The sequence below is a fragment of the Solanum verrucosum genome, unplaced genomic scaffold, assembly GCF_900185275.1.
Source record: "Solanum verrucosum unplaced genomic scaffold, falcon-dt-bn FXZP01000307.1, whole genome shotgun sequence".
NCBI lineage: Eukaryota > Viridiplantae > Streptophyta > Magnoliopsida > Solanales > Solanaceae > Solanum > Solanum verrucosum.
In genome coordinates this window covers 1,782,212-1,806,546 of record NW_026020264.1, presented here as the reverse complement: position 1 = coordinate 1,806,546, position 24,335 = coordinate 1,782,212, and the positions used below count along the sequence as shown (strand labels likewise).

The window sequence follows — 24,335 nt, the reverse complement described above, 5'->3', positions numbered from 1 at the left end:
AACTAAAAGTAAAAAAAGGAAACACGAAAAAAGAATAAATTGAGTAAACAAAAGTATGTGGGATTTATTATATTACAATTTACTAATAATAATAGCACACAATTTCTTCAATAATTTTTCTTGTAAACTGTCACGCATTTTCACGTGCATGCATGATAGAACCGCATAATCCATCATATTGCTTAGCAATAATAATAATAATTAAGCTAAGAATATTTTTTTAATCATAACAACATAATACACAATTACACATCCATTTATGCGTAATCAACCGATAATTTCGATTAATTACAAACTTAGTAAGTAAACAAAAAAGAATTAACAAGTACGTAATGGCGATCCACACAAACAATCGTTGTTAGAGAAAGAAGAAGCTTCTAGATGATCGAAGGGTGACCCGTTTGGAATCGGGCCACAAAGGTGATTATGGCTTAAATCCAAATGGCCAATGTACTTAGCTGATGATAATGATTTTGGAACTGAACCTCGAAGATTATTGTATGATAAATCCAGATGGGTGAAGTACGTTTTTGAGCAAAACACATCTGGTAATTCTCCTTCTAATGAGTTTCTGCTTAAGTTTAAGATGTTTAATCCGCTGTTGCTAAGTAGATTAGTGGGGATTGAACTGGAGATTTGGTTGGAATCGAGGTTTAGAGTTGAGAGAACCGGCATTGAACCGAGCTGAGCCGGGAGTGAACCGGTGATTTGATTCATTGACAGATCTAGATCGGCTAACCGGCGAAGTTGAGTGATTGAGTTAGGGATTGAACCTGTCAGTTTGTTCTTGTTGAGTAGTGCTCGGCTCATCATTCTGAGTTTTCCGATATCGGACGGGATTTCGCCGGTGAGTTGATTGTTGCTGAGTTCGAGGTGCTTTAGTTTTCCGAGGTTGACAATGGAGGCGGGGATTGAACCGCAGATTTTATTGTCGGCGAGGTTTAGAACAGTGAGTTTACTCAGCTGACCGATGTTTTCCGGGATTTGACCGGTGATTTTGTTGCCGATGAGCTCAAGGATACGGAGATCTGGTAATGAAGTGACACAAGCCGGAATTTCGCCGGAGATATCTTTCCAGTCGGCGACGATGAGTGTAGTGAGCTTGTCGAGTTTGCAGAGAGAAGGGGAGAGTGAACCGGTCATGTAACCAGACCGGCCGGCTTTCTCGTAAATCGGATCTTCGGATTCTCCCCGAAGAACAATGTCGGCAACCCGTTGCGTAGTCGGGTCACAGCTAACACCATACCAGCCCTGGCAACAGTTGCTGCCAGTCCATGTGTTGAAAATGCCCAAATATGGCTCCTTAAGAGCTGCTTTGATATCCATCAGTGCTGCTTGGTCCGCCGGCAGGCAGGCATTTGCCGGCAAAGTAACGGCGGCCACCACCATGAGAGTGACCAACAATGTTACTCCGGTGAGACCCATTTCTCCTCTCTCTATTACAAAATGCAGTACTATTACTCTCTATTTTTCTATTTACAGAGAGTGTTTCTTCTGTGAAGTAGTGAAGAGGATGAGAGGTTATATTTATATATAGGAAATGTATTAACAAGCATTTTTTAATTTGATATGAATTATTATTTTTATTTTGAATTATTAATAGCTTTAAAAATATTTCTTTTACTTGATTAATTAAATTTGATATAATCTCTTACACATGACATAACAATGGTCCCAAATTCTTGTTAAAGCAATCTTGAAAACGCTCTTAAATTTGACGAGAATTTAGGAATGCATTTCTCATGTTGTAAGATCAGAGAATATATTTAAGTTTAATTAGTTAAATAAAAAAATATTAATAATTTAGAAATAAAATTAATAATTCCTGCGTAATTTAAGAACATATTCATGCTACTCTCCGAAGAAATATATAAATTGATTTGGCATATTACAATCATTTTATCTTCCTCCTCCTTATTTATTTATTTTTATTTCTTCCTTCATTTTAGTTTGAATATATTCAACAATCTCAATAAAAAAAATACAATAAAAAGTATAGGTGTCCATATACGTAGTAGAGAAGAGGGCACGTGAGGGGTCAGTATTTTATTGCAGAGAGTTAGAAACAAATTTCTAATGATTATAAAGTTTTTCGGATCTGCTATTTGGTCACTTTCTGTTATTTTAAAATTTTATTTTCCTTCTTAAAGTGTTGGCTTATTTTTTCCTGACAAAATAAATAGGTCCCTACTACAAGAAACTAATTAGCATAATGAGAAAATTAATTTTATTAATAATAATCAAAACTCTAACATTTATTTATATAAGTAAAAATAGCAAAAAAATAATTACTACACAAATATATTTCTATGTAGAAAGTACAAAATAATTAATTCAATTAAGGAAACAAGTAGTTCAAATACTTTCTATCGGAAAATGAGTACTCTATAAGATATTTTTTAATATATAAATTGATATTGAATTTTCTTATTTTCTTCATATAATTATTTTAAATATTTTTTTATGAAAATCCTGAAATTGGTTAGAAGTATTGTTTTTTAAAAGTTTTGATCTATTAAACAAAAGAGAAAAACAATTATCTATATATGACTATATCACACTATATGAGATATTGTGGCACGTTGGCTCATGTGCAATAGAATTAAACTATTGCACTATCTTCAATTATTTTATTTTTACCTTTTAGACTTATTCAGCTAACTGTCAAAGATTCACTGTTTTTCAACATTTGCATTTTTGAAGGAATCCTCATCTTCTTTCTTTTTTCTTACTAATAATTAATGATAAAATTATTGAAGAGATGATGAAAACTACTTTCTCGATCTCAAATTATCTGTCGAATTTCTACATTAGTTCTCACTATGATAAGTTAATTTGAAGAAATTTGGTTATACCAAAGCATTAAAAGTGTACAACCACCGACAGAGGAAGACTATTCTTGAATTCATCCATATGAATGGGTCCAAATAGAAATTAAATGAGTCTTAATTTGTTGAAAATAATTGACCTGAAAATCATGCAGATATTTGAGCTGGATTTTGGGGTCATTAATTTGTTGCTTTGCTAGCTCCACATGAGATTGTCCTAAAATTATTTGTTTTTGTACATAATTTAAGCAGACAGAGTCATGACTTTGGAGTATATTTTTAGTTTGCTTGAGTATATATATAGTAACCAACTGTTATCTGCATAGTACTAAGTGATTGATTTGGACGGGGGAAAGGTCCAAAAATATTTTTATTATATTATTATAAATTGTTCAATTTTGTCTCACTTTATATATTTGTTTTTTATTTGTCCTTGCCTTAACAAAAGTTTAGTTTGAAATGGGTGAATATCACATATCCAATTATTTTTTAGAAAAATAGTTTTGAAATATGATTTAGAATTACTCTTCAATTTGAGAACTACATTAGAAATCAAGGGGAAAAAAATGAGACTTTCTTTTAAATGCAAGAATGAGATATTAAAACAAAAAAAAATAAGTACTATTTCATATATGACATATATTATAATACTATTTTTCCAAAAATTAATTAGTTGTGGTAAAGGATTTAAACGGACCACAAGTATAGTAAAGGGTAAAATATCACTGAGCAATTTCGGATAACAAGCAGTTGATTGACCATTTAAACTTTTATCTTATTGGTGAGAATTCCCTTCCCGTCAACAGTCTGAAAACAGATGATATCTACTGTTGACGCACTGGATAAGATGGCCACATGAGCCTATATATTGATTTACAAACTCACACACTATTATTAAGAAGCAATAATAAGGGGAAGAAAGGATTTGAAATGTTTGTGATAATATTTACTATATATACAATACAATGCAATGCAACCATTTTCATTGTATGCAAATAATGAGAATTTTTAGACCAAAGAACATCACATTTTTGGGATTTTTAGGAATGGTGCTTTCATTTTCACTGTTGCAGAGAACATGGAAATTGTGTTGTCTGATAGAAACAGATAGCTTGTTTCCCTCTCCCTCACATGCAAGTGTCAAGAAGCATACCCGTGAAGATGCCAGAATGGTCTTTTCATACACTCATCCTGTTTAGCCATTTTCATTTCTCACATTTTATACTACACTATGTTAGCAAAACCTGGAGATTTTAATTCATCCTTTGAGCAACGAAAACGACATTTTTCAATGTATATAGTATTAGTAATGATGGATTGAATCTAAAAAAGACATTGTAAGTGCAGAAAATGGCAACACAAGAAGAGTGAGAACTCAATAACTAAGATATAAACACCTTATGATCTAGATATGCTGATCTTTTCCTGTTTGCTGCTTCATTGTGTAAGGCACATAGGATTTGTAGAAGTGCAATATGAAGCAGTTTAAGCAAAAATATCTTCAGTAACAAATGATGTTTCGGTATCCATACAAGTGTCAGGTGGACACTGAAGTTGTTCATAGTTTATTTGTCGAGAAGCTTCATATACAGCAATACCAACACTTACTGATAAATTCAAGCACCTAACATATGTTTCAACCATGGGAATCCGTAGGGCTCCTCCTCCAAGAGATTCACTCTTGCAGTCAAGCAGGGCTTCAGGAGGTAACCCTTTAGTTTCTGATCCAAATACAAGCCAATCACCCTTTTTATAGGAGAAGTCCTGCATCAATGATACTAGAATTACACCAAATTCGCATTATAAGGAAATGTTTGCTTATATTAATCTGGCTTTCATCATGAAAGGGAGTGGACGGGCACGAGTTCCTTTGATTAACAATAGTGTGTTTCATTAGACAAGAGAAACTTAGATGAGAAAAGCAACAATGCTTGGAAAAAGACTCTGAAGAAACTAGAGGAAAGTCTTCGGCTTGTCAATAAAAGTACTTCTGGAGCCAAGAAGAATTCCACTTCAGCCAGGTTCCTTACAGTTTTCAAGAAAGCAAAATGGAAACATAACTTTTTGGTCCCCCCAGTCGATCTCTTTGAAACAAATTAGTTTCATTGTCTACCTATTCCTAGTTATATTAGAATTTGTGGTGCCTTCCACCTCCTACTTCTCCAACCTCAGAAGCCAAAGAAAACGAAAGAAATGAAAGAGAAGACTACAATTTCTTGTATGGAAAGAACAGATAAAGTAGTTCCTGGTAAAACGCTCAACAACCAATCAACTACAACTCAGTTCCAAACTTGTTTGAGTCACAATTGAAGAATAGAAGTAAAAAACAGAAAGGGAAAAGTAAAGCTAAAAGCAACTGAATTGAGATGCTCAAAATCATCTGAAATTCTTAGAACAGGTAAGAGATGGAAAGTATTGAAGACAGCAAGAGGTAGTTGATCAAATCTGTAGGGTCTCACCAAAAAGAATTTAGAATTGGCCTAAACTAATTTAGTTTCAATAAGTCTTGCATCCAAGTACTTTACAGACTATCTCAGATAAACTAGAGAAAAATCTGCAGCATCAGCATTTACCGTAACATTACAGATTTTACAGCTACTACTACATGTCAGGTGGGACAGCTATATGAATCCTCACTTACCATATTACTCTATTTAAACTCATCTTATACTAATATCATATAAAATAAAAGGCACTAAAAATTCTTCATATTTTCTACTGATGTGTAAACCTCTGAAAAAGCTCAACTCCTTGAAAGCATAGGATGTAAAGGTGCTAACATGACTGAAATATATCCTCAGCAACTAGATATCTCCTGAATAAATCTTTTCCTTCCATTGTGCCCTATCCTTCACTAAGTCTGCACAGATTCAAGAAACTGTTGGTCCTTCGAGACAACTTCCTTTGAATGATTTTAGGTCTACCTTGTTCCAACATTATAGATTTTACAGTGACAGAAAAAAGAACATTTCTCTTTATCAACCAAAAAAAAGCAGCAAAATATGGATTTCTACGTTTTCTTCCAATTCAAGACGGAATAAATTGGTCTCATTTGGCCAAAAAACTTCCCAAGGTTACAAGCTGAGAGAACTATATGAGTAGAAAAAGCATCTAAACTTACTGAATGTGTAGCTGTTCCTCTCTTTGTAAATGCCAATAGCCTCTTTTCCCCCGCCTGAAGAAAAGGAAGAAGAAGGAATTTAGTCTATGCTATCTAAATGTTTTGGAGCTATATGAATGAGGTATTAAGAGACCTGTTCCATGAAGTACTCCCGGAATTCATCCCAGGACCGATGCACTTTGACAACAACATATCTGTTGGGAAGAGTTAACAGTTGAAAATTGACAACTTACAATATAGAGATCCATAGATATGAGCACTATAGAGAACACCGAAAAAATGATGAATGCAGCAAAACAGACAAACAATGAGTGCTGAGAATTGTTATACCCCAAAAATATTGTTAAAATGCACTTTGAATTTAACCCAAACCCAAAAACTAGCTCAAGAGGTGAGGATTGTCAAAGTCATATTAAAGAGACCATTCATCCCCTAAACAACCGATGTGGGACTCTTCACACACCCCTCATGCCCATGGATGGAAATCCGGAGCACGAACAATTTAATATAGGAGCCCAACATCAGAAAACAAGAATTGAGATGGGTCTTGCTCTGATACCATGTAAAATGGACCTTGGGCCTAACTCTAGCTCTTGGGGTTGAGTTAGGCCCAAATTCATTTATCATGGTATCAGAGTCAAGCTCATCCCTATTCATTGTTCCTGATGTTGGGGGTCTTATATTGCGCACGATCCAGATGTCCAGGGAGTGCAGGGATTGTTGGAGTCCTACATCGTTTGTGGGAAGGGAACATGGACTCCATATATAGTCTTGGACAATCCTCCCGGCATGAGCAAGCTTTTGAGGTTCAGTTAGGCCCAAGGTTCAATTTTTTGATATTCTACAGTTTCATAACAATTAGTACGAAAAAAACAAGAAAACATGATGAAGAGTTTCAGATATCTCTACATCGCACAAGAACATGCCCCTAGACCAAAGATTGTAAAAATTCACAACAGTGAACTGCTAAAAGGATACGGCCAATAATCAAGTCCAGCGCGCTTCAACTTTGTATTATCAATTGGAAATCCTAATGGCTGCAGAAGCAAAGAAAATTAAGAATACAAGTCTTGATGTCACAGTAATAGGAGCTAAATAGATTTACTAGTGAAAAATAATAGTTATTCTAGCACCATGCAAGAATGTTACTAAGATATTTAAACTAGTAATATTTAGATATGTATTGATACCTCAACTAGGTGCAGTCCAACAGCTGATGCTGCACAAGTTCTTGCTATGCTTCCAGTGTTTCCAGGTATCTATCAATACAGAGAAATAGAAGAGATAGAACCATTTAAGTCGTTTTTCAATCCAAAAGTATGTGTTCTAATGTTTATGTGATAGTTTCCCTGCTTATGAAGATGAAGTAATAAACACACCATCAAAGAGGAAATATAAATATCCTATAGCATAGATTGTTAACACTGTATGATTCACCTATGAAACATCATTACGTAACAAATTGCAGACAAAAATACATGTATCTCCTGCTGAACCAAGCTAATGGAAACTGTCAAACCTCAAACTGTATCAAAGCACTGGCTATCAAAACCTTATAACTAAAAGAATTGTCTTTACAAAACTCTTCAAGTTAGAAAAATAACTTCATTAACTAAGGAAGACGGGCCAGAGGGGTGAGGGAGAGAGAGAATTTCCTTAATCTGTTAAGGTAGAGGAAAGAAATCGAAAGTTTCTCAAGACGGATTAAACAAACTGAAAAGATGGTAGGTCAGGACATCATGCTTGGACACTGGAGTCATATGCTACCTGTTTTTGTCACCTTCTCCATGTTAAATACCACATAGAGGGAAAACTTGGGGAAGACAAACCAGCTAAGTTAACTAGGTCACGCGATATCCTATCAAAAATGAATCTGCATACTTAGCTGGTACAAACCCAACCCGTTCTAAAATCTTGACATTTGCCAAGATCTTAATAAAAAATAAATTAGCCCGGTATGAATTGTGCACAATGCTGCAAGGAAATAGCCAATTTGGTTCTCAAGAAGAGATACCCTTGATTAGAGATTTCTCTATAAAAAATATGAATCGGAGTTTGAAGAAAGGGAAAGAGAAGAAGACCTTGACCGGCAAGAGGATCTATTAAATCACATAGTTTGGGCTCTAGAATATGACACCCTTGGGGATTTCTATTTGATTTTATCAACAGTCCCAATGGGATTTCACTGTTGGTCCAAGTTGAAAAGTATCCATATATGGAAGACTTTTACTCAAATCTTTACTGATACAATACATATTAGATGAAAGCTGCACGGCTGAACAGTCTAGACAACTCAATTTTCTACAAAATTAAATGTGCTTGCATTATTTATTTTACTCTATGATTCATATCAGGAATGCCACACAGTAATTTATCTATAGAACCATCAAGATGTCATTTATAGAAACAGGTGTTTTTTAATCCGATTACAAATTACATATACACCAGAGGAACGACTACAATCCCATGTAAAAAGAACATATGATCATCCTGCAGGTGACATTTCAATATGAAGTCATGCCACTTGAAACTAAGCATGAGCCATGGTAATAACATCTATATTTTGCATTCAAGCATCAACTACAGAGAGTAGAACCTCTGAAATCCACTTATCTCTTGTCATTTATATATATAAAAGAAATTGTTCCCTTGATTTAAGTTGAGATTTTCCAGCAAAAGCAAATTTCCAAATTCAATTCAGAATGTCATTAGAAAAGTAATCAACAACAATAACATACGGACCCACAAGTGGGGTCTGGGGAGGGTGGGTGTATCGAGACCTTACCCTCTAGACGAAATTAACAGCATTCTAGAGTCTAGACCACAATGATTAAAAACATTCTAGAATCTAGACCATAATGATTTTAGCAGAGTATATTAGAAATATGAACTATCTTTACCAGGATTTATTTCTCTCCGACAATGATCAAATTGGAAGACTGAAATTAAAAAATGATAAGGAAAAAAACAGTATTATAAAAGCACAGAGTCAAAAAGTGAAATATTGATAGACTTTGTTACTCTTGAATTCATTGCTCCATGAATTGGCAAGTGAGCTTTTCATTCAAATGATTGATAGTTGAGTATTGAGAGGTTTAAGTCAATTTCCAACCCTGCCTATAGATTACAACTCACAATAAAGTATGTGTTTATAGTTAATGATGTATGTGTTGTCAATAGGCCAAGACACCAGAACCAATCAATAGTTATGATTAGGTCAATACAAGAAGAACAGAAAAAAGGAAATGGACAATCCAAATTTAATCTTCACCATCTCATTTTCGGAATCATGACTAGAATTTCCTTTAATTGGTAAGATTGCAAAATATTGTATTGGAAGTACGAACCCTGTAACATGATCAAAACTAGTGATGTCACAGAGTCATTTCTACCCAGTTTAGACACAAAACACTTGCAAGGATGAACCAAAACCCACCCAGCCCAAGACTACACCAAAGAGGTGGAAGCCAGTCTCAAACCAAACTAGCCAGCATACCGCCCTTGCTGAACATTTTTATTATTAAGTAAATGAGAAAATAATGTTACTTTCCTAAAGTACAAGGATTGATCTTGCAAGAAAAAACAAAACTAAATGGAACCACTACCATAGTTCTTTCTATGAGGCACAATTTACAGTTCCAGGAGTACCGGAACCCTAGCATGCTTCTAAAGTTTTGCCTCTTACCACACTTTTTTTTCATTTTAAGGCTAAAGGTAGCAACATATTTCACCTCAGGCAAAAAGAAAAGCAAAGGAATCTGACAGATCGGAGAAGAGCCCAAACCTACACACAAGGGAGGAAATAAAGTAGATATGTGCTTGCCCCCAAGGCCTAGCTCGAGTGGCAAAAGGTGGAGGATTTGTGGCTTAGGTCGCAGGTTCAATCCCCACACCACGCAAGGGTAGAGGGGGCGGGCCCATTATCTACCGAGTTTAGAAGGCTTTGATTGGTCCAAAGGGCGGGTCACAGACGGATTTCTCGGTTATCAAAAAAATAAATAGATATGTGCTAGCTTTAAAGCAAACAATTGTAACCACGTACTGCACTACCAAAGCCCTGTAGAGTCGAGCAAACATCCTAAGATAGGTACAAGCAATAATCTTTTGCTGGATTAAATCCAAAAAGCAAGCCACTAGATCAGTATCAACCCATAATTATAAGATATAAATAATCTATAACCTGTTACAATCCCTTACATCAATAACATGTTAACAGTTACAAAACCAACTAAGCAGCTGAAGAGAACTAAACTATGATACTTAAGGTTGCAGCACCTGAATATTTTAGCCTCTTGGTTCCTCAAAAAAAGAAGAAATAAAATTTGGCATCAGTTTGGGTGTGTGTGGTGTTTGAAGTGAGACACTAAAACGGAATGAGACACTCACGAAAAGTATGTATTAGATTGTGATAATACTATCGTTACTTCTAGTACCAACAATACACTAATGATTTGCGGAATTCCAGCCCATCCAAAAATCAAGAAATGCCTAATCCACATTGCAAAAGTAAGCAATTTGATTGGAAAAATTATATTGAACTTCCCTTGTAGACAGGAACATACCCTGGTCACAAATTCCAATTCATATAAGTTCAGATATAACTATGAGGGGTATATCCAACTACTTAAGAGTTGCTTGTCAAGAACCTTAACCCTTTTATAGGTTACGAAAAGAGAGTGTAAGATCCTAATTCCACTTATACCTACTACTAATAGTTTCTTACTTTGTCTATGACGCATTCCTTCTTTTTCTAGTTATCTTCACAATGCAATCCTAAAACTATCTCATTGCACGTCCAAAGCTAAAGGAAAAAGGCAATACAAATGTATTTATATTTGTTCACTACCTGAGGAGAAACTAACACCACTTGCAGGAGTTTATTCTGAGCTGCTACACCCCCAGCTCCATTAGGCATAGTGTTAGCATCACTTCTTACACCTGCAAACGAAAATCAATCTTCAAGAACACAAGCTGGGGCTCAAAATATCAAAATTTAAGATTAACCCAAATCAGAAAAAAGAGGAACAAACATACATAGAGAGCGGACTGGAGATAAACGTGAAGAGGAAGATAAGAGAGGGAAATTGAGATTGTGCACCACTTTGGGTAACAAAAATGGACGGAAAATTGAAGCTCTTGCCCGGAAATGGAGAGGTGAAACTACGGTGTTAAGGGTTTTCAACCCAGCTCGCTCCATTCCGGCAACACTCTCCGGCGACTCCAAATGCCAGTGTATGTTATCTCTCACACCATTATCAATTAAGCAAAATGTCTTTTCTTTTATTTTTTCAAAACAAACAAAAGAGCACAAAATTTTTCTTTCTCCTCTTTTTCGTTTTTGAGTGTTTTCAGTAGGATGGAAAATGTTTTTTAGAAAAAATAAGTTGAATTTTTTTTTTAATAAATATGAATAATATATTGATTCTTATAGATAATTTTAAATTTAAATATCTCATGTGATTTTTTTTTTCATTTTATCTCTAGTAGACTAATGGATTTTTGAATATCAAATCTTAGATAAATATCCATCAAGGAGTCGTTTGGTAGTGTATATGAAAATAGTATTGAATACTATATTAGTAGTGTTAACATTAGCTATGATGACCAAAAAAAAAACATTAGCTATGATGATATTGTTTTTTGTTGATTGTTTGATTTGTTGTATTGGATGAATATTTGTGTTACATAATACTAAGATGGTGTTTGGATTGGCTTAAAAGTTGGTCAAACCTATTTTTAAGTAAGTTTTTAATTTCTGAAAGTGTTTGACAATTATAAAAAATAACTTAAAATAAGTTGGGAAGTGTCTGACAAGGTAAAAAATGACTTTAAAAAAAATTAAAATGACTTAAAATAAGTCAAAAATCAATTTGACTTTTTATTTTTGACTTAAAATTTGTTTCAGTTTGACTTTTTATTTTTGACTTAAAAACCATTTTTTTAATCCAACAAGCTCTAACTATGCTGGCACCCAAGGATATTGCCTAGTGATCAATACAATGGTTGAGAAACCTGGAATCTCAGATTCAAAATTCGATTGAAGACAGAAAAAAACACAAAGTGATTATTTGCATTTATGCTAGCATTGACACCATGATCATAAAATAAATAAAACACTAAATATAGTGTATTAAAATAAAAATAGTACTCCATAATATTAATGATACCATACTACGTATAAGAATATATTGTCTGATGAAATATAATTTACTTTGTATAGGAATATATACATATATGTATTAGTTATATATATATATATATATATATTAAAACCATACCACAAGGGCTAAGTAATTATTAAAACCAATATATGTATTTTACTTTTTTATAATACCTTCTTAGGAGTTGTTTGATACTTTTTTTCAGAGATATGCATATTTTAATTTGAGATTAGATTTATATTATATTTAATTGATGTTATAATTTTTTTTGGGATAATTTATACAATCAACCAAACACATTATAAATTTCATCTCACATTTATTCTATATCTTGCCTTATTCCATATGCCTTTGGTATTATTTTATCAAACCTTCCAAATAAAATAAGATAAGTTAACTAAAAAAAATCATAATCTCAAAATAATTTAATGTGCGAACCAAACACTCGTATCCTAGTATGATATTGTTATGTTGTCCGTTTTGTATCCTTCTCCCACACCCATATGAGCTAGGGTTGTTCAAAATCGAACCGAATAAATTATTGGTCTATCGGTAATAGGTTATTGATTTAATGGTTTTGATAACGAGTTTGATTTTTTCTGTTATCAGTTCTTAACGGTTGGACTTTTTTACTAAACGGGTTAACCGATAACTCGATAGTAAATTAATAAATTATATTTTTATACCATTTGGTATATAAAGTCCATGACTTAGGATTTATTTTCATATTTTTATTTTCGGCAGTCTCAAATTTCTGGTTATTCTACAATATGTTAGTGTTACTTTTGGGCAAAATACAATCTATCAAATCATGTGCATGGTTTATTTGGTTTATCACCATGTTTCTAAGTGACTTTCAATAATTTATTTTTATATAAAATTTTAACGGTTAAATCGATACCAAATCAATAACGATCAATAAGTGATAAATTGATAACCGACAAGCCAATATCTTAATGGTTCTTAACGATTTTGCATGTTTACAAATCAAGGTAAATCGATAAATATCAAAACCGGTCGGATAGACCGATACGCTGCCTATGGGAAGGAAAAATAACCTATTTAACATATTAATCCCCAATTTTCATAGCTATAGCGCCCAAAGTCACGTGTTCTCTCCTTCTCGTCCGCTCGTTTAACGGACGTTGCTTTGTCCCTCAAACTATTCATTACCAAATACTCCAATTATTTTTCTCTTCTCGATCTTCCTTTAGGGTTTCAATTTCATTGCTTTATTCAGTCAATTCGGTTTACGCTTGCTGATTTCGGGATCCACTTTTCATTCTCGATTCCGCAGGTAGATTTATTGAGGCTGATGTTTGCGCATTCGAGCTTCTTAGTTTTTTTTTTTTTTTTAATTCTACCAGTTTAGATTTTCTGACTTGTGTGGATTTCTTGTACGATTCCCTAGGTGTTTGATTTTTATTTTATTGTGTGTGTTGAAGTCTTTGTTTGTTGGATTGTGGGTTGATGACTTTAGGGTTTCAATTAATTTGATCGGAATTATAAATTTATTGATGTTTGTGCTTTAATGTGATGTTACAATGCGTTTTCCTTGGTCAATTGTTAGTTTTTGAATCTGTTGAAGTTTGGTTGTTGCTGTTGATTTTTGCAATTTTTTTTTTTTTTTTTTGTGGTGTGATTATTTCTGGGATGAGTTGATATAGACGCTCAATTGTTTCATATAGTTGGGATTAGGTGGGGTTTGTGTTGATTAGATAATCTGTTGCAGAGTTGTAATTTATTTTGGTGTAAAGAAACCTATGTAAACAAAACTGGAGCATTACTAGAGTTTCTAGTGTCCTAGTAAAGAGGAACAAGGACATACTTTTGCTATATGAAATTGTAAATGGGTTGCCAGCACAGCCTTCGTGCTGGTGATTAATACATTGTTACCTTTCTCAAAAAATTAATAACTGTTGCATAAAGAGTAAGGTAAAAAGAGATGGTACCATCTAGGAAGGATTTTGGGTGGAGATTTCCTGGGAATTTGTTGTAAAAAGTGGAAGTCAACTTTCGGAAGATGGTGTTTGATTGAAGAAACTAAAAATATCATTTTATGCAAAATTTGGTTCTTTTTTATTGTAGTTGAAGAATTGTTAAGGAGGTTCTTTTACCCAAAAACCGTCATTCACTAGCAAATCACTAGCTAATCTTATAAAACTACAATGAGCTAAACATGTCTTCAACTTCTACTAGCCTTCTTTTCTTTTTAAACCAAAAACTTTTCCAGACAGATCCAAATGAGCACTTTAAGAAGGAGCTGGAAGTAACATTACTCGCTATCATTACCTGATTGTTTTTGCTGCTATGGTGTTGAATAAATGATTGATTACAAGGCAATTGTAGATGAGCAACATCTGATTTTTAATATGATCTGCATGTGGAGTTATAAGAGACATCAGTCAGATCATTTGAAATTTAAAACTCTCTATTACAGCTTTTGAAGGTAAGGTGGTATCGTGTATGCTTGAGGGATTATAAGTATTAGACTTGTACTTTGTCTAAGTTCCTATCTGCACCCATATGAATGTCTAGAAAGTTATAAGCCTTCCGTTTTCTGGATATGTGAAGTAGTACACAAAGGAAAAACAAACATTCTAGCATATGTTTTGCTTGAATGGGTATAATAATCTAAAATTAAGAAGAACATGGGTAGCTATATGCCTATATCTTCCGAGTCCTACGACTTTACTAGCGTGTAAAGAAGTTCAGGAGTGGGGATCCTTGACTTTCTATAAGTAGAGTGGAAAGAAAATTCACCTTTCCTGTCCTGTTTTACTTTTCCAGTCTACCAAACACGCCCTAATCCCTCTCCTGCACGGTCTTGTTGCTGAGGCTAAAAATTCTTGGGGGAGTGAAAAACCTGCTTTCTTTTACTTTATATTAAATTTAACATTTTCTTTTCTAATTCAACGATGGATTTGAGAATGCAACTTGGAATGTAAATATGATGTTCACTTACAGAACATTAAAGAAAGAAGTGATAACAAAACCATTTAGTGTCTGAATATTTGCGTACAGAAAAAAAAACCCATTCAATATCTGAATCTATTGTAAGAGTGCTTGTTGAGCAGTTACAGCTGGCAGAAAAGAAAAGTTGGTTTTTTGCCAATGGAGAAGCCAACAGATTCTAGCTTATTTGTCAATGATGGTTCTTTCATGGAGAGGTTCAAACAGCTCCAACAGGAGAAGGAAAAGGAGAAATTGAAGGGTGCCTCCTCAAAAGAGTCTAAGACAACCTCCAGTATATTGGGAGCTTCAACTCCGAAGGCAGTCATTAGTAAGCCAAGCCTGGAATTTAAAGCTAACTCTTCACGGAAAACTGCCACAGTTGCTTCAGGTGGGAAACTTGCATTCAGCCTGAAACAGAAATCCAAAATACCTGCACCTTCTGTTAAGCTAGGTGAAGATGAGGATGATGAGGATGAAAAAGATGCTGGGAATTCTTCAGGAGATGGGCCAATTAAACGGCAGAGGGTGGAGGAACCTCGTGCTCTGCACAAGCCTCTTAGACAAATTGATGTTGGTAAATACTTATTACAAACATTGGAATTTTGTTGATGATAACTCCTCTCTCTCTCTCTCTCTCTCTCTCTCTAGCTGAATAAAGTATAGTTTTGCTCATGAGTCATGATATCACATGTTGGTTCTTGGAATAACATTCTTAGTAGCTATGTATTTCCATTCTCAGTAGCTATGTATTTTCCTTTCTTTAATTTTCTGTTTGCTAGCTTGATTTAGGGTCCACCCTCACTTTTCAAGGACTTGTCATTATAGGCTAGGAATTTTAAGAATTCATGGAATGATCTTAGTTCTTGTCCATTTAGTGAATTTGCTTTCTCTTGATGGTCACATATGAGGTAATTTCCTTTTGGTTGAACCACATAATTCACCTAATGTCTTGTGCAACTGGTGGCACGGGTTCTCATTTACTACTAATCTGTCATGGAAGCCTTATGTTGCAAATTTTCAAAGTCCTTCATTAGTCAAGATTTTACCATTTTGTTTTGTACTTTGAGGATATTCTCTAGGCATTGTGGATAAGAACTAGACATTCTTGAGTTACTCTTGTCTGATCGTGCAGCTTATATCTTAAGTCCTTACCAACATTGGGGGAAAGAGATGTTCAATGAAAGATTTGGAAAATGCGGCTACAAGAGTAATTTATATTCACTTGTTCATGCTCTTGGTATTAATCAGTGCTTTAAGTGACATGCAGCACCAAATCCCCCAAGTGATCCAGCAGTGAAGAAAGTTGCAGACAAATTAGCAAGTTTTGTGGCTAAGCATGGAAGGCAGTTTGAGAATATCACTCGCCAAAAAAATCCAGGAGACACACCATTTAAGTATGAATCAGAATCTTTCTGGTCTCTTCATGGAGAGTAGTCACATAATTTATTGTAACATTGATTTTTTTTACGACGTAAATTGCCATGGGTTGTTCTGTCTTCTCAAATCACACGTATGTGCGATTGTGGTCACGTGACCTCATATCCACGAGTTCTGTTGCATCTATTGTCTTCTTTTTTTATTCCCTCACTTCCTTAAGAACTGGTGATCACTTCTTGTTCTTCCCTTACCCTTGCTCGTTTAATTCTCTACTTTGTTTTGGTGTTTGGAAGCTCTTTCTTTGCCAAAATCATTGGTCTCTTTAGAGTTTTATCTAATGAGTTTACTTTCCTGGAGATTTTAGCTACTGCCTATTATGAATGGTTAGCGGTCAATCATCTGATTTCTCTCTCCTTAAGGAAGAAGAAAATTTGTTTTTGAATATTGTTTATGACACTTGATATATTTGCAGGTTCTTATTTGATGAAAGCTGTCCTGATTACAAATACTATGAATATCAACTTAGTGAAGAGGAAAAGGCTCTATCACAGACCTGCGAAACCCAAACATCACATAGTGAGTAAAATTTATCCACATGCATATATTGCTGGCACAAGCCTAATTAGCTTTCTGGTTACGTAGTGCAGGATGTTACTAGCTTTCTGCGTTCAGTTGGCCATGTTTAATATGCATTTTATGTACTGTGTGTATATGTGTGCGTGTGTGCGCACATGCATTTAGCTGAATAGCTTGAGGTTATTCAACTAAATTGCCAACTTCATGTTTTTCGCATCTAATGTCTAGTTCATCTGGCTTTGCTTGATCGACATGACGTTTCTTTGCGGTGATTCTTCCATATTATTTACTTGATTGGTTTTTGGTGCTGCAGGAGTTACTAGTACTGCTACACCCAACTCAACAAGCAGTTCTCATAGGTCACATCAGCAGCATTTGAATTACCAAACTCCTGCATCAGCATTGTGGGGAGCAACAGAGAATACAAGTTCTTCAGAAGGTAATTTCGTTTATACACGAGTCTGTATATGTATATATTGTCTTGGCATTTTGTTCAGTGTTATCAAAGGCGAAAAGCACAAACGAACTCTTAATATCCGCTGGGCTTTAAGCGCAAAGTGCAAATAAAGTATAGGTTTTAAGGAAGAAAGGCCCAAATGGAGAAAAAATATAAATATGTATGTGTAGTCCAAACCTAATAACTATAAGCATGAATAACAAATAGACAGACAACATTATCAATAAAAACAAATAGATGGGCAAAGAAGTCGAAAAGGAATTATGATAAAGTGATATATCAATTGTTTAGTGCCACCTCTTTAGGATTATGCTCATTGGCAAAGAAAAGCATGCTTTAGAGCCTTGATGACGACATTGAAGCGCTCACTAGGTGGGGCGAAGCGCTCAACATGTTTGCTCCTTGCTTCAGGATTTAAACACGCTTTAAAGTGCAACTTTGACAACATTGATTTTGTTTGGATTATTTACCCTACTGGATTTGGGTGTAATGTGATCAATAATGGAGAATCTGCTTTTGCACCTGAATTTGTGAATATAGGTTTCCATACACAAGTTAATATAGGCAGATCAGTTTTCTAGTGAGGTTAAGAGTAGTGAGAACTGAAAAGTGGTGCTTGGGTTTATTGAAATTGGATCATTCTCTTCTTCAATTCTTATTTCTGTTGTCCTTGAAAAGGTGCATGGTAAAATATTGTGCAACTAAGAGATTATATTTTATTGAACAATTGGAACTGCACTAAGATGTAGCAGGTTGCATAAGGAGTACAATATGAACATTGTTTAGTCTGCAAGGAGCTAATGGAATCTCTCAGCTTATCTGTTCCTGAGATATCATCCAGTTAACACTAAGCTTCTAGAGCAACATTCAGTCTCCATTTTAGTCCAGATAGGACTCTATTTTACCCTCACAGTATCTTTCATTTCTCTTTTGCCAAATGTTTCAGCAGATGTAAGCTGGCGAGTCTCCCAAATCTTCCTTCTTTCCTTGCCAAGCTCTTTTCTTTTCCAGTACTAGAGTAGCTTATTTGTCTGTCTTAGTTTAGCTCATTTAACTCCAAATATGCTGAGAAACATACTCCAAATGACTTCATAAAAAAACATACTCCAAACGTGGAATGTCATTGACAATGTAGAAGGTTGTGATTTGCATATTTGTATCTTCCACCCCCTTTTCCATATGTAACACCTAAAACACATGTTCATAGCCCCTTTTTGTTAGTTACCTGAATTAAGATAGCCTCAGATGTTGCAATCCAACTCAACAGGCCAAATTTAATGGAACACATGCTCTACAGAGTATTCTCCATGGCCATGTACTATGCTGATCTGCAGGGACATTCAAGTTTTCATAAGCTCTGATTGAACAGAGAACTTCCTGCTGCAACTCTGATTCATTTTAGTGAATCAGATTCTCAGATAAAAGTTGATGTGTTTCTACTTCTTATGACAATGGAACCGTTCTTTCTACTTCCAAATCATTACAACTCCTCCTAAAAGCCCAGCATCACTGTTTTCGGCGCTGTTTTGCTGTCACTACAGAATTTTGAGCAAATCAATACAATTCTGGAACTTTGTCTTTTAGTGGTTAATGGCCCAGTCAAGCATCCTACCTAAAGTAGATTTTGCTACCATCACCTACCTTAAAGTTTAATATTCATCTGAATTTCCATATGCTTCTAATATGAGTGACTTTTGTTATATCTTTTCACATAATTCGTCTTCCTCTTGTTTACCTCTGTAGCCATTTAAAGCAGACTTCGTTATGCAAGTGCAAAATTTTAAAACCAACTTCCTGTAGATGCTTTGACCCTGTTTGCATCCCTAAGAAAGTCTTGTGATTTTTTCCAGCTTCTCCCAGCCTTCTAGGCATTGGAAGTAGTAATCGGTGTGCTAGTCATGCATGCTTATTCTCCCCAAGTATAGTACGATAGTACTCAGCTACTCCCTCCGTCCCTATTTACTTGTCCATATTTCCTTTTTTAGTTGTCCCTATTTAGTTGTCCATTTTGACAAATCAAGAAAGGACAACAATTTTTTTCCTATTATACCCTTATTTACACTTCTTGAAAATTGTAAAAGTGTATGTTGTTTCCCTCCAATTTATTTCACTTGAATTCAAATAAATGGTTGTAATTTTGAAGTGAAAAGTTGTCATAAGGGTAAAATTGTAACTTCACTGTGCTAATCATTGTTGCCTTAATCTGTGTGCCATTTCTAAAGTGTACAACTAAAAAGGGACGGAAGGAGTATAAGATAAATAGTTTTCTGTCAAGAAGCAGATATTATTGTAGAATGGATGCAAAAGAATTTAGACATCCAATTTCATGCCATGAACATATATGTGTGTGTATTTGTTCGTGTCATGAATTAAGTATATTTAACTCTTTAAGTTAAAGGTAAGAGTTTTTCTTTCAAGAAGCAGATACTGTTGTAGAATGTATGCAAAAGAATCCAGACATCCAGATTAAAGAGGGAGGGGAAGTTGTTACGACCGTTCCAATGAATTTGAATTTTTGTGACCTTTCTGATATATGTAGTTCTCATTTACTAGGTGTCCGATGCATACAACAGTTTTTAAATAACAGAACCCTCAATATTTTTTGTGCCTCTAAAGCTACCGATTTTGAAGAACTGGTTTCCTATCTTGGAAATTTGATTTCATCTGGCTATAATTTGTGCACCTTCTGCGCTGCATCAGATTGTCATATTCCCATAAGTTCATTGGATGATGGACTTCACGAAATTCCACTGAAAAGGTTTTCAGTTATGCTTGGGCTTATACGGGTATTGTCTTTGCAGGTCATTCAAGCGGTCCATCGGGGTCAGATCCAATAGCGATGATGGAATATTACATGAAGAAAGCTGCAGATGAAGAGAAGCTAAGGGCACCGAGATCATCGAAAGATGAGATGCCTCCACCTGCTTCTCTCCAAGGTTGGTCACTAATTTTGTTTATTCTGCTGTATCTATGTTCTGGTTTCCTATTAAGTTTAGAATCTTAGGTATCTGAGCTCAAAGTAGATGCATGCATTGTTTATTAAAATATGTGCAACTCTTCTTATGTCTTATTTTGCGTTGCAGTTCCAGGAAAGAAGGGTCATCATATGGGGGACTATATCCCACCTGAAGAGCTTGTTAAGTTTTTGTCTACCTGCAACGATGTAGCTGCTCGGAAAGCAGCCATAGAGGCAGCAGAAAGATCGAAAATACAAGCTGATAATATTGGCCACAAACTTCTGTCGAAAATGGGTTGGAGAGAAGGTATATTTCCCTCTAGGAAAACATGGACCTGTTTGGGTGCAAATAACTTGTACTGGTACATTTTTTAGAGGAAAAGGAAGATTTCCCCATTTTAATAGACCTTTTCTTAGGGGCAGAGCTATTCAATTTTAAGAGAGTTATGTTGAGGTTGAAGGGGGCATGAGGTTAGGGGTTGGGTTTGTTTCTGCGATTGATGAGGCTACTCCTCTGGTCTGGGGAGCATCCCTACCTCATCTTGTTTCTTCAAGTGTATAAATGCACTACTTGTAGCAAGTTGTTTTGGTAACTAGGTATGCAAGTGACACATCTATGTAGGTAGTTTTAAGGAGTTCTAAGTCAGAAAGTATTACCCAGTGGGATTTCACTGGGTATGTTGTTCTTGTAGTCAAAAAGTATTAGTCTTTGAAATGCAAATAGTTCATGTTTAGGAGTTACATGCCGCAAATTCCTATGGAGTCTTAATCTTAATGCGGAACTGCAGGTGAAGGACTAGGGAGCTCTAAAAGTGGTATTGCAGATCCAATAACAGCTGGCAGTGTAAAATCAAATAACTTAGGTGTTGGTGCTCACCAACCCGGGGAGGTCACTCCAGAAGATGATATCTATGATCAATATAAGAAACGAATGATGCTAGGCTACAAGTACAGGCCAAATCCACTGGTATGTGCTTTATCTCCTTTATAATTGAACCTTTTTTTTTAATGGTGTGGAACTTCTTTTTATTTAGGTTTGTTATTTATGCAGCAAAGTACTCTATAATTTCATTGAGTACGGTTTGCATCAAAGGGAAATTAAAAAAACTGTAACAGATATGAGAACAGAACTCAAGGAACCATCTTGCCATCACCTTCTAAGTGAAACAATAGAAACTTTTATGTATCAAAAGACCTTACCTCCATTCTATCTTGGACCACATGACCAAAAAATAATTTGTCACCTAACAGGAGGGAGGATCCTGCTTACTCAGTGTATGTGTAAAAACTCTAGCCTCACAGTAGTGACAACTTTTCGTTCGTTCTCATTTCGGGAATTTGTTTTTCGGTTTAGATAGGATGGAGAGGGAAATTAATGTTTAAATTTTTATTATAATTGGAACCAAGGCTGATAATCTCTTTTTGCAGAACAATCCGCGGAAAGCATACTACTGAGGCAAACTGCAAGCTTGTCGTCTACTCGGCCTACCTCTGTATTAGAGTCACTTGTGTTTGTTATAGCTTTCTTCAGGAAGACAATATTTAGAAGTTGATGTTATTCTGGTCTACATACTACTTCTACAAGTTTGAATTCGTTGTATCTAAGACATTGAAATGACATGTATTGTGAACTCCGATATATCTTTCGCCTCCTGGTCTCTTGTTTATTCAAAGTTTCACTTGAACAAACATATCTACATCAATACACCAAACCCATGCGAGTTTTGTTTTCTGAGTACCCTTGTGCTATTCTGTTGTAATTGTCATGATATGCTTGGTTATTGGAAAGTTGATGCTGAATACGAGTGTTAACCTGCTTACTTTTTAGGTGTGAATTCATTGAATTTGTTGAAATAATATTTTGCGTTTGCAAAAATTGCTATTGTACTATATAAAAATACTTCCGAGTAGTTTGAAAGATCGCTGTCTAAATGAATTTTTTAAAAAGAACTTTTGAAGTTGTGAATAGTGGCACCAAATTCTTAACAAGAGAAAACATCCAAATGCCCCCTCAAGCTATGAGTGGATTTCCAACTCTACTAGAGAGTGCATTTCACTCTCTCAAAGAGAGTGAGAAGCAAAAAACAATTAAAAAGAACATTTTTATTATAATTAAATTGTATATTTTTAATTTTTTTCTTTTTATTTATTTATTTTCATAAGAAAAATTACCCCTTTTAATGGAGGGAATGACTTTCCCTTTCACTTCTATGGGAGAAGAAGATAGCAGTCCCAACATTTCCATCTCTCATAGATGATAAATTTTAATATTTGACAGAAAAACTTATTGAACGAGCCGGCGATGAGGAAGAAATAATCACCGAAAAAGATGAACTCACGGATAAATTTGAAAATTTATTCTTGAGAGTCAAAGCTCTTTAATAATGGTTGTCCATGGATTTGTATTTCCTCCTTATTTGTCAAATTTTTTCTTTAACTCAAATCAATTGATCTAGATGTTTTCAAACTCAAGAACTCAACAATGGGATTCCCATAAAGGATTCAATTTAGTCTCTACAATTTGTAATTGAAAATGAAAATTTTCAGATTTGGATTCAAACACAACACACAATTTTTTTTTATTTTGACAGCTTTGTAGGTCAGTGTGATTTTCTGATTTTTGGCTTAAATCTTCACACCTAATTCGAAATCAATTAACAAGTAATGTGTAGATTCAATACACCAAATCTAGTCACATTCACAAACTTCCAAGATTTGCACAAATTCGATGAACACAATGAAGAACAATAGTTTTTTTCCTTCAAATTTTAAGAAATTAATAAAGCCAAGAAAACAATTGAAGATTTAAGGTAAGTATTATAGAAATCTATAGTTTGAATTACAAATTTTAAAAGAAAAAGAAAAGAGGTAAAATAGAATAAAGATGAAAGAAGAATCTATAAAAAGTTTTTTTTAAAATTATTATATATGCCTGACAGCTGGCAGTGCGTGTCCACCACTTCAGGTTATGAATGTGGGTGTATAGGTTTAGGGTGATATTTATATCATTTTAAAGTAGTTCAAGGAGTACTAAGATTCTCGTAGAGTATAAATGTGTAGTTGAGAATCGGACAATAGGTTGGAGGTCATTTGGCTATTTACTCTCTTCTTAACAAAGCTAATATACTTTGTGGTATTACTTATTCAATTATTGAATTGAGGCAAGTCATTCATGGTCAATCCTGCTCCAAATTCTTATCTAACAAATTAAAGGTACAATATCCTCTTGTTCTTCTTGATCAGACCACAGTTTTGGCATTGGACGAAATTTGTGCGTGTGGGAGGGGTGTTGAAAATTTTAAATTATAAATCCAAAATTAAAATTTTAGTAATAGTTACGTACATAAATATACGTTAAGTTGGATCCGTTAGTTATATAGTCCGTCCCCCAAATCACTTTTCTAAGCATCCTATAGTGCAAATTTTAGATTCCTTTCGCCAAATTTCGTATTCCTTTTATGACATTTTCATCATCTTTAAATCCTGAGTCCATCTTGATATGTAACACTTTTTTTTTGGGTGAATTATAATAATGGTATGTCGAGAACAAAAAAAGATGCAAAATGGGATGTGAAGAAAAGTAAAACGAATAAAATTAATAATTATAGATATTAAAAAAAAAAAAAAAAGCAAAAGAGAAAAAGAAAGGTTCACAAGATTTTTTTTGAAGAAATAAAAGCATTAGAGGATAAAGACAACTTTTTCTTGGTCTTTTTTGGGTAGCTTCATATAGAGCCGTAGAAGGCATGTGTGTGAGAAAAGAAATGGAAAGCAAGTGTCGGCTGTAAAGAAAATAATTTATATATTATATTTATTATTAATGCTAATTTAATAGAAAAAACTTACCCGCATCGGATGTATAGGAAACCAGAACATAAAATCAAATCTTGATTACTTATTCCAT

At 34.5% G+C, this 24,335-nt stretch overlaps 3 protein-coding genes across 3 annotated transcripts; 1 reads left to right on the top strand and 2 right to left on the bottom strand.

Moving 5' to 3' along the window:
• Window positions 1–228: 228 nt before the first annotated feature.
• On the bottom strand, window positions 229–1,490 carry LOC125833643 (DNA damage-repair/toleration protein DRT100-like). Its single transcript, XM_049512812.1, has one exon. It carries the CDS (start codon window positions 1,423–1,425, stop codon window positions 319–321), a length of 1,107 nt encoding a protein of 368 aa, XP_049368769.1. The 5' UTR covers window positions 1,426–1,490; the 3' UTR covers window positions 229–318.
• A 2,820-nt stretch (window positions 1,491–4,310) lies between these two features.
• On the bottom strand, window positions 4,311–11,280 carry LOC125833653 (uncharacterized). The gene is made up of 7 exons (XM_049512823.1): window positions 10,984–11,280; window positions 10,796–10,887; window positions 7,140–7,208; window positions 6,928–6,986; window positions 6,083–6,143; window positions 5,950–6,003; window positions 4,311–4,592 (listed from the first exon to the last, which is right to left on the bottom strand). The coding sequence occupies exons 1-7, from the start codon at window positions 11,144–11,146 to the stop codon at window positions 4,314–4,316; spliced, it is 777 nt and encodes a 258-aa protein (XP_049368780.1). The 5' UTR covers window positions 11,147–11,280; the 3' UTR covers window positions 4,311–4,313.
• A 2,903-nt stretch (window positions 11,281–14,183) lies between these two features.
• On the top strand, window positions 14,184–22,166 carry LOC125833672 (SURP and G-patch domain-containing protein 1-like protein). Its single transcript, XM_049512841.1, has 8 exons — window positions 14,184–15,639; window positions 16,333–16,459; window positions 16,915–17,018; window positions 17,332–17,461; window positions 20,272–20,411; window positions 20,559–20,738; window positions 21,220–21,398; window positions 21,860–22,166. Exons 1-8 carry the CDS (start codon window positions 15,225–15,227, stop codon window positions 21,884–21,886), a joined length of 1,302 nt encoding a protein of 433 aa, XP_049368798.1. The 5' UTR covers window positions 14,184–15,224; the 3' UTR covers window positions 21,887–22,166.
• Window positions 22,167–24,335: the final 2,169 nt, after the last annotated feature.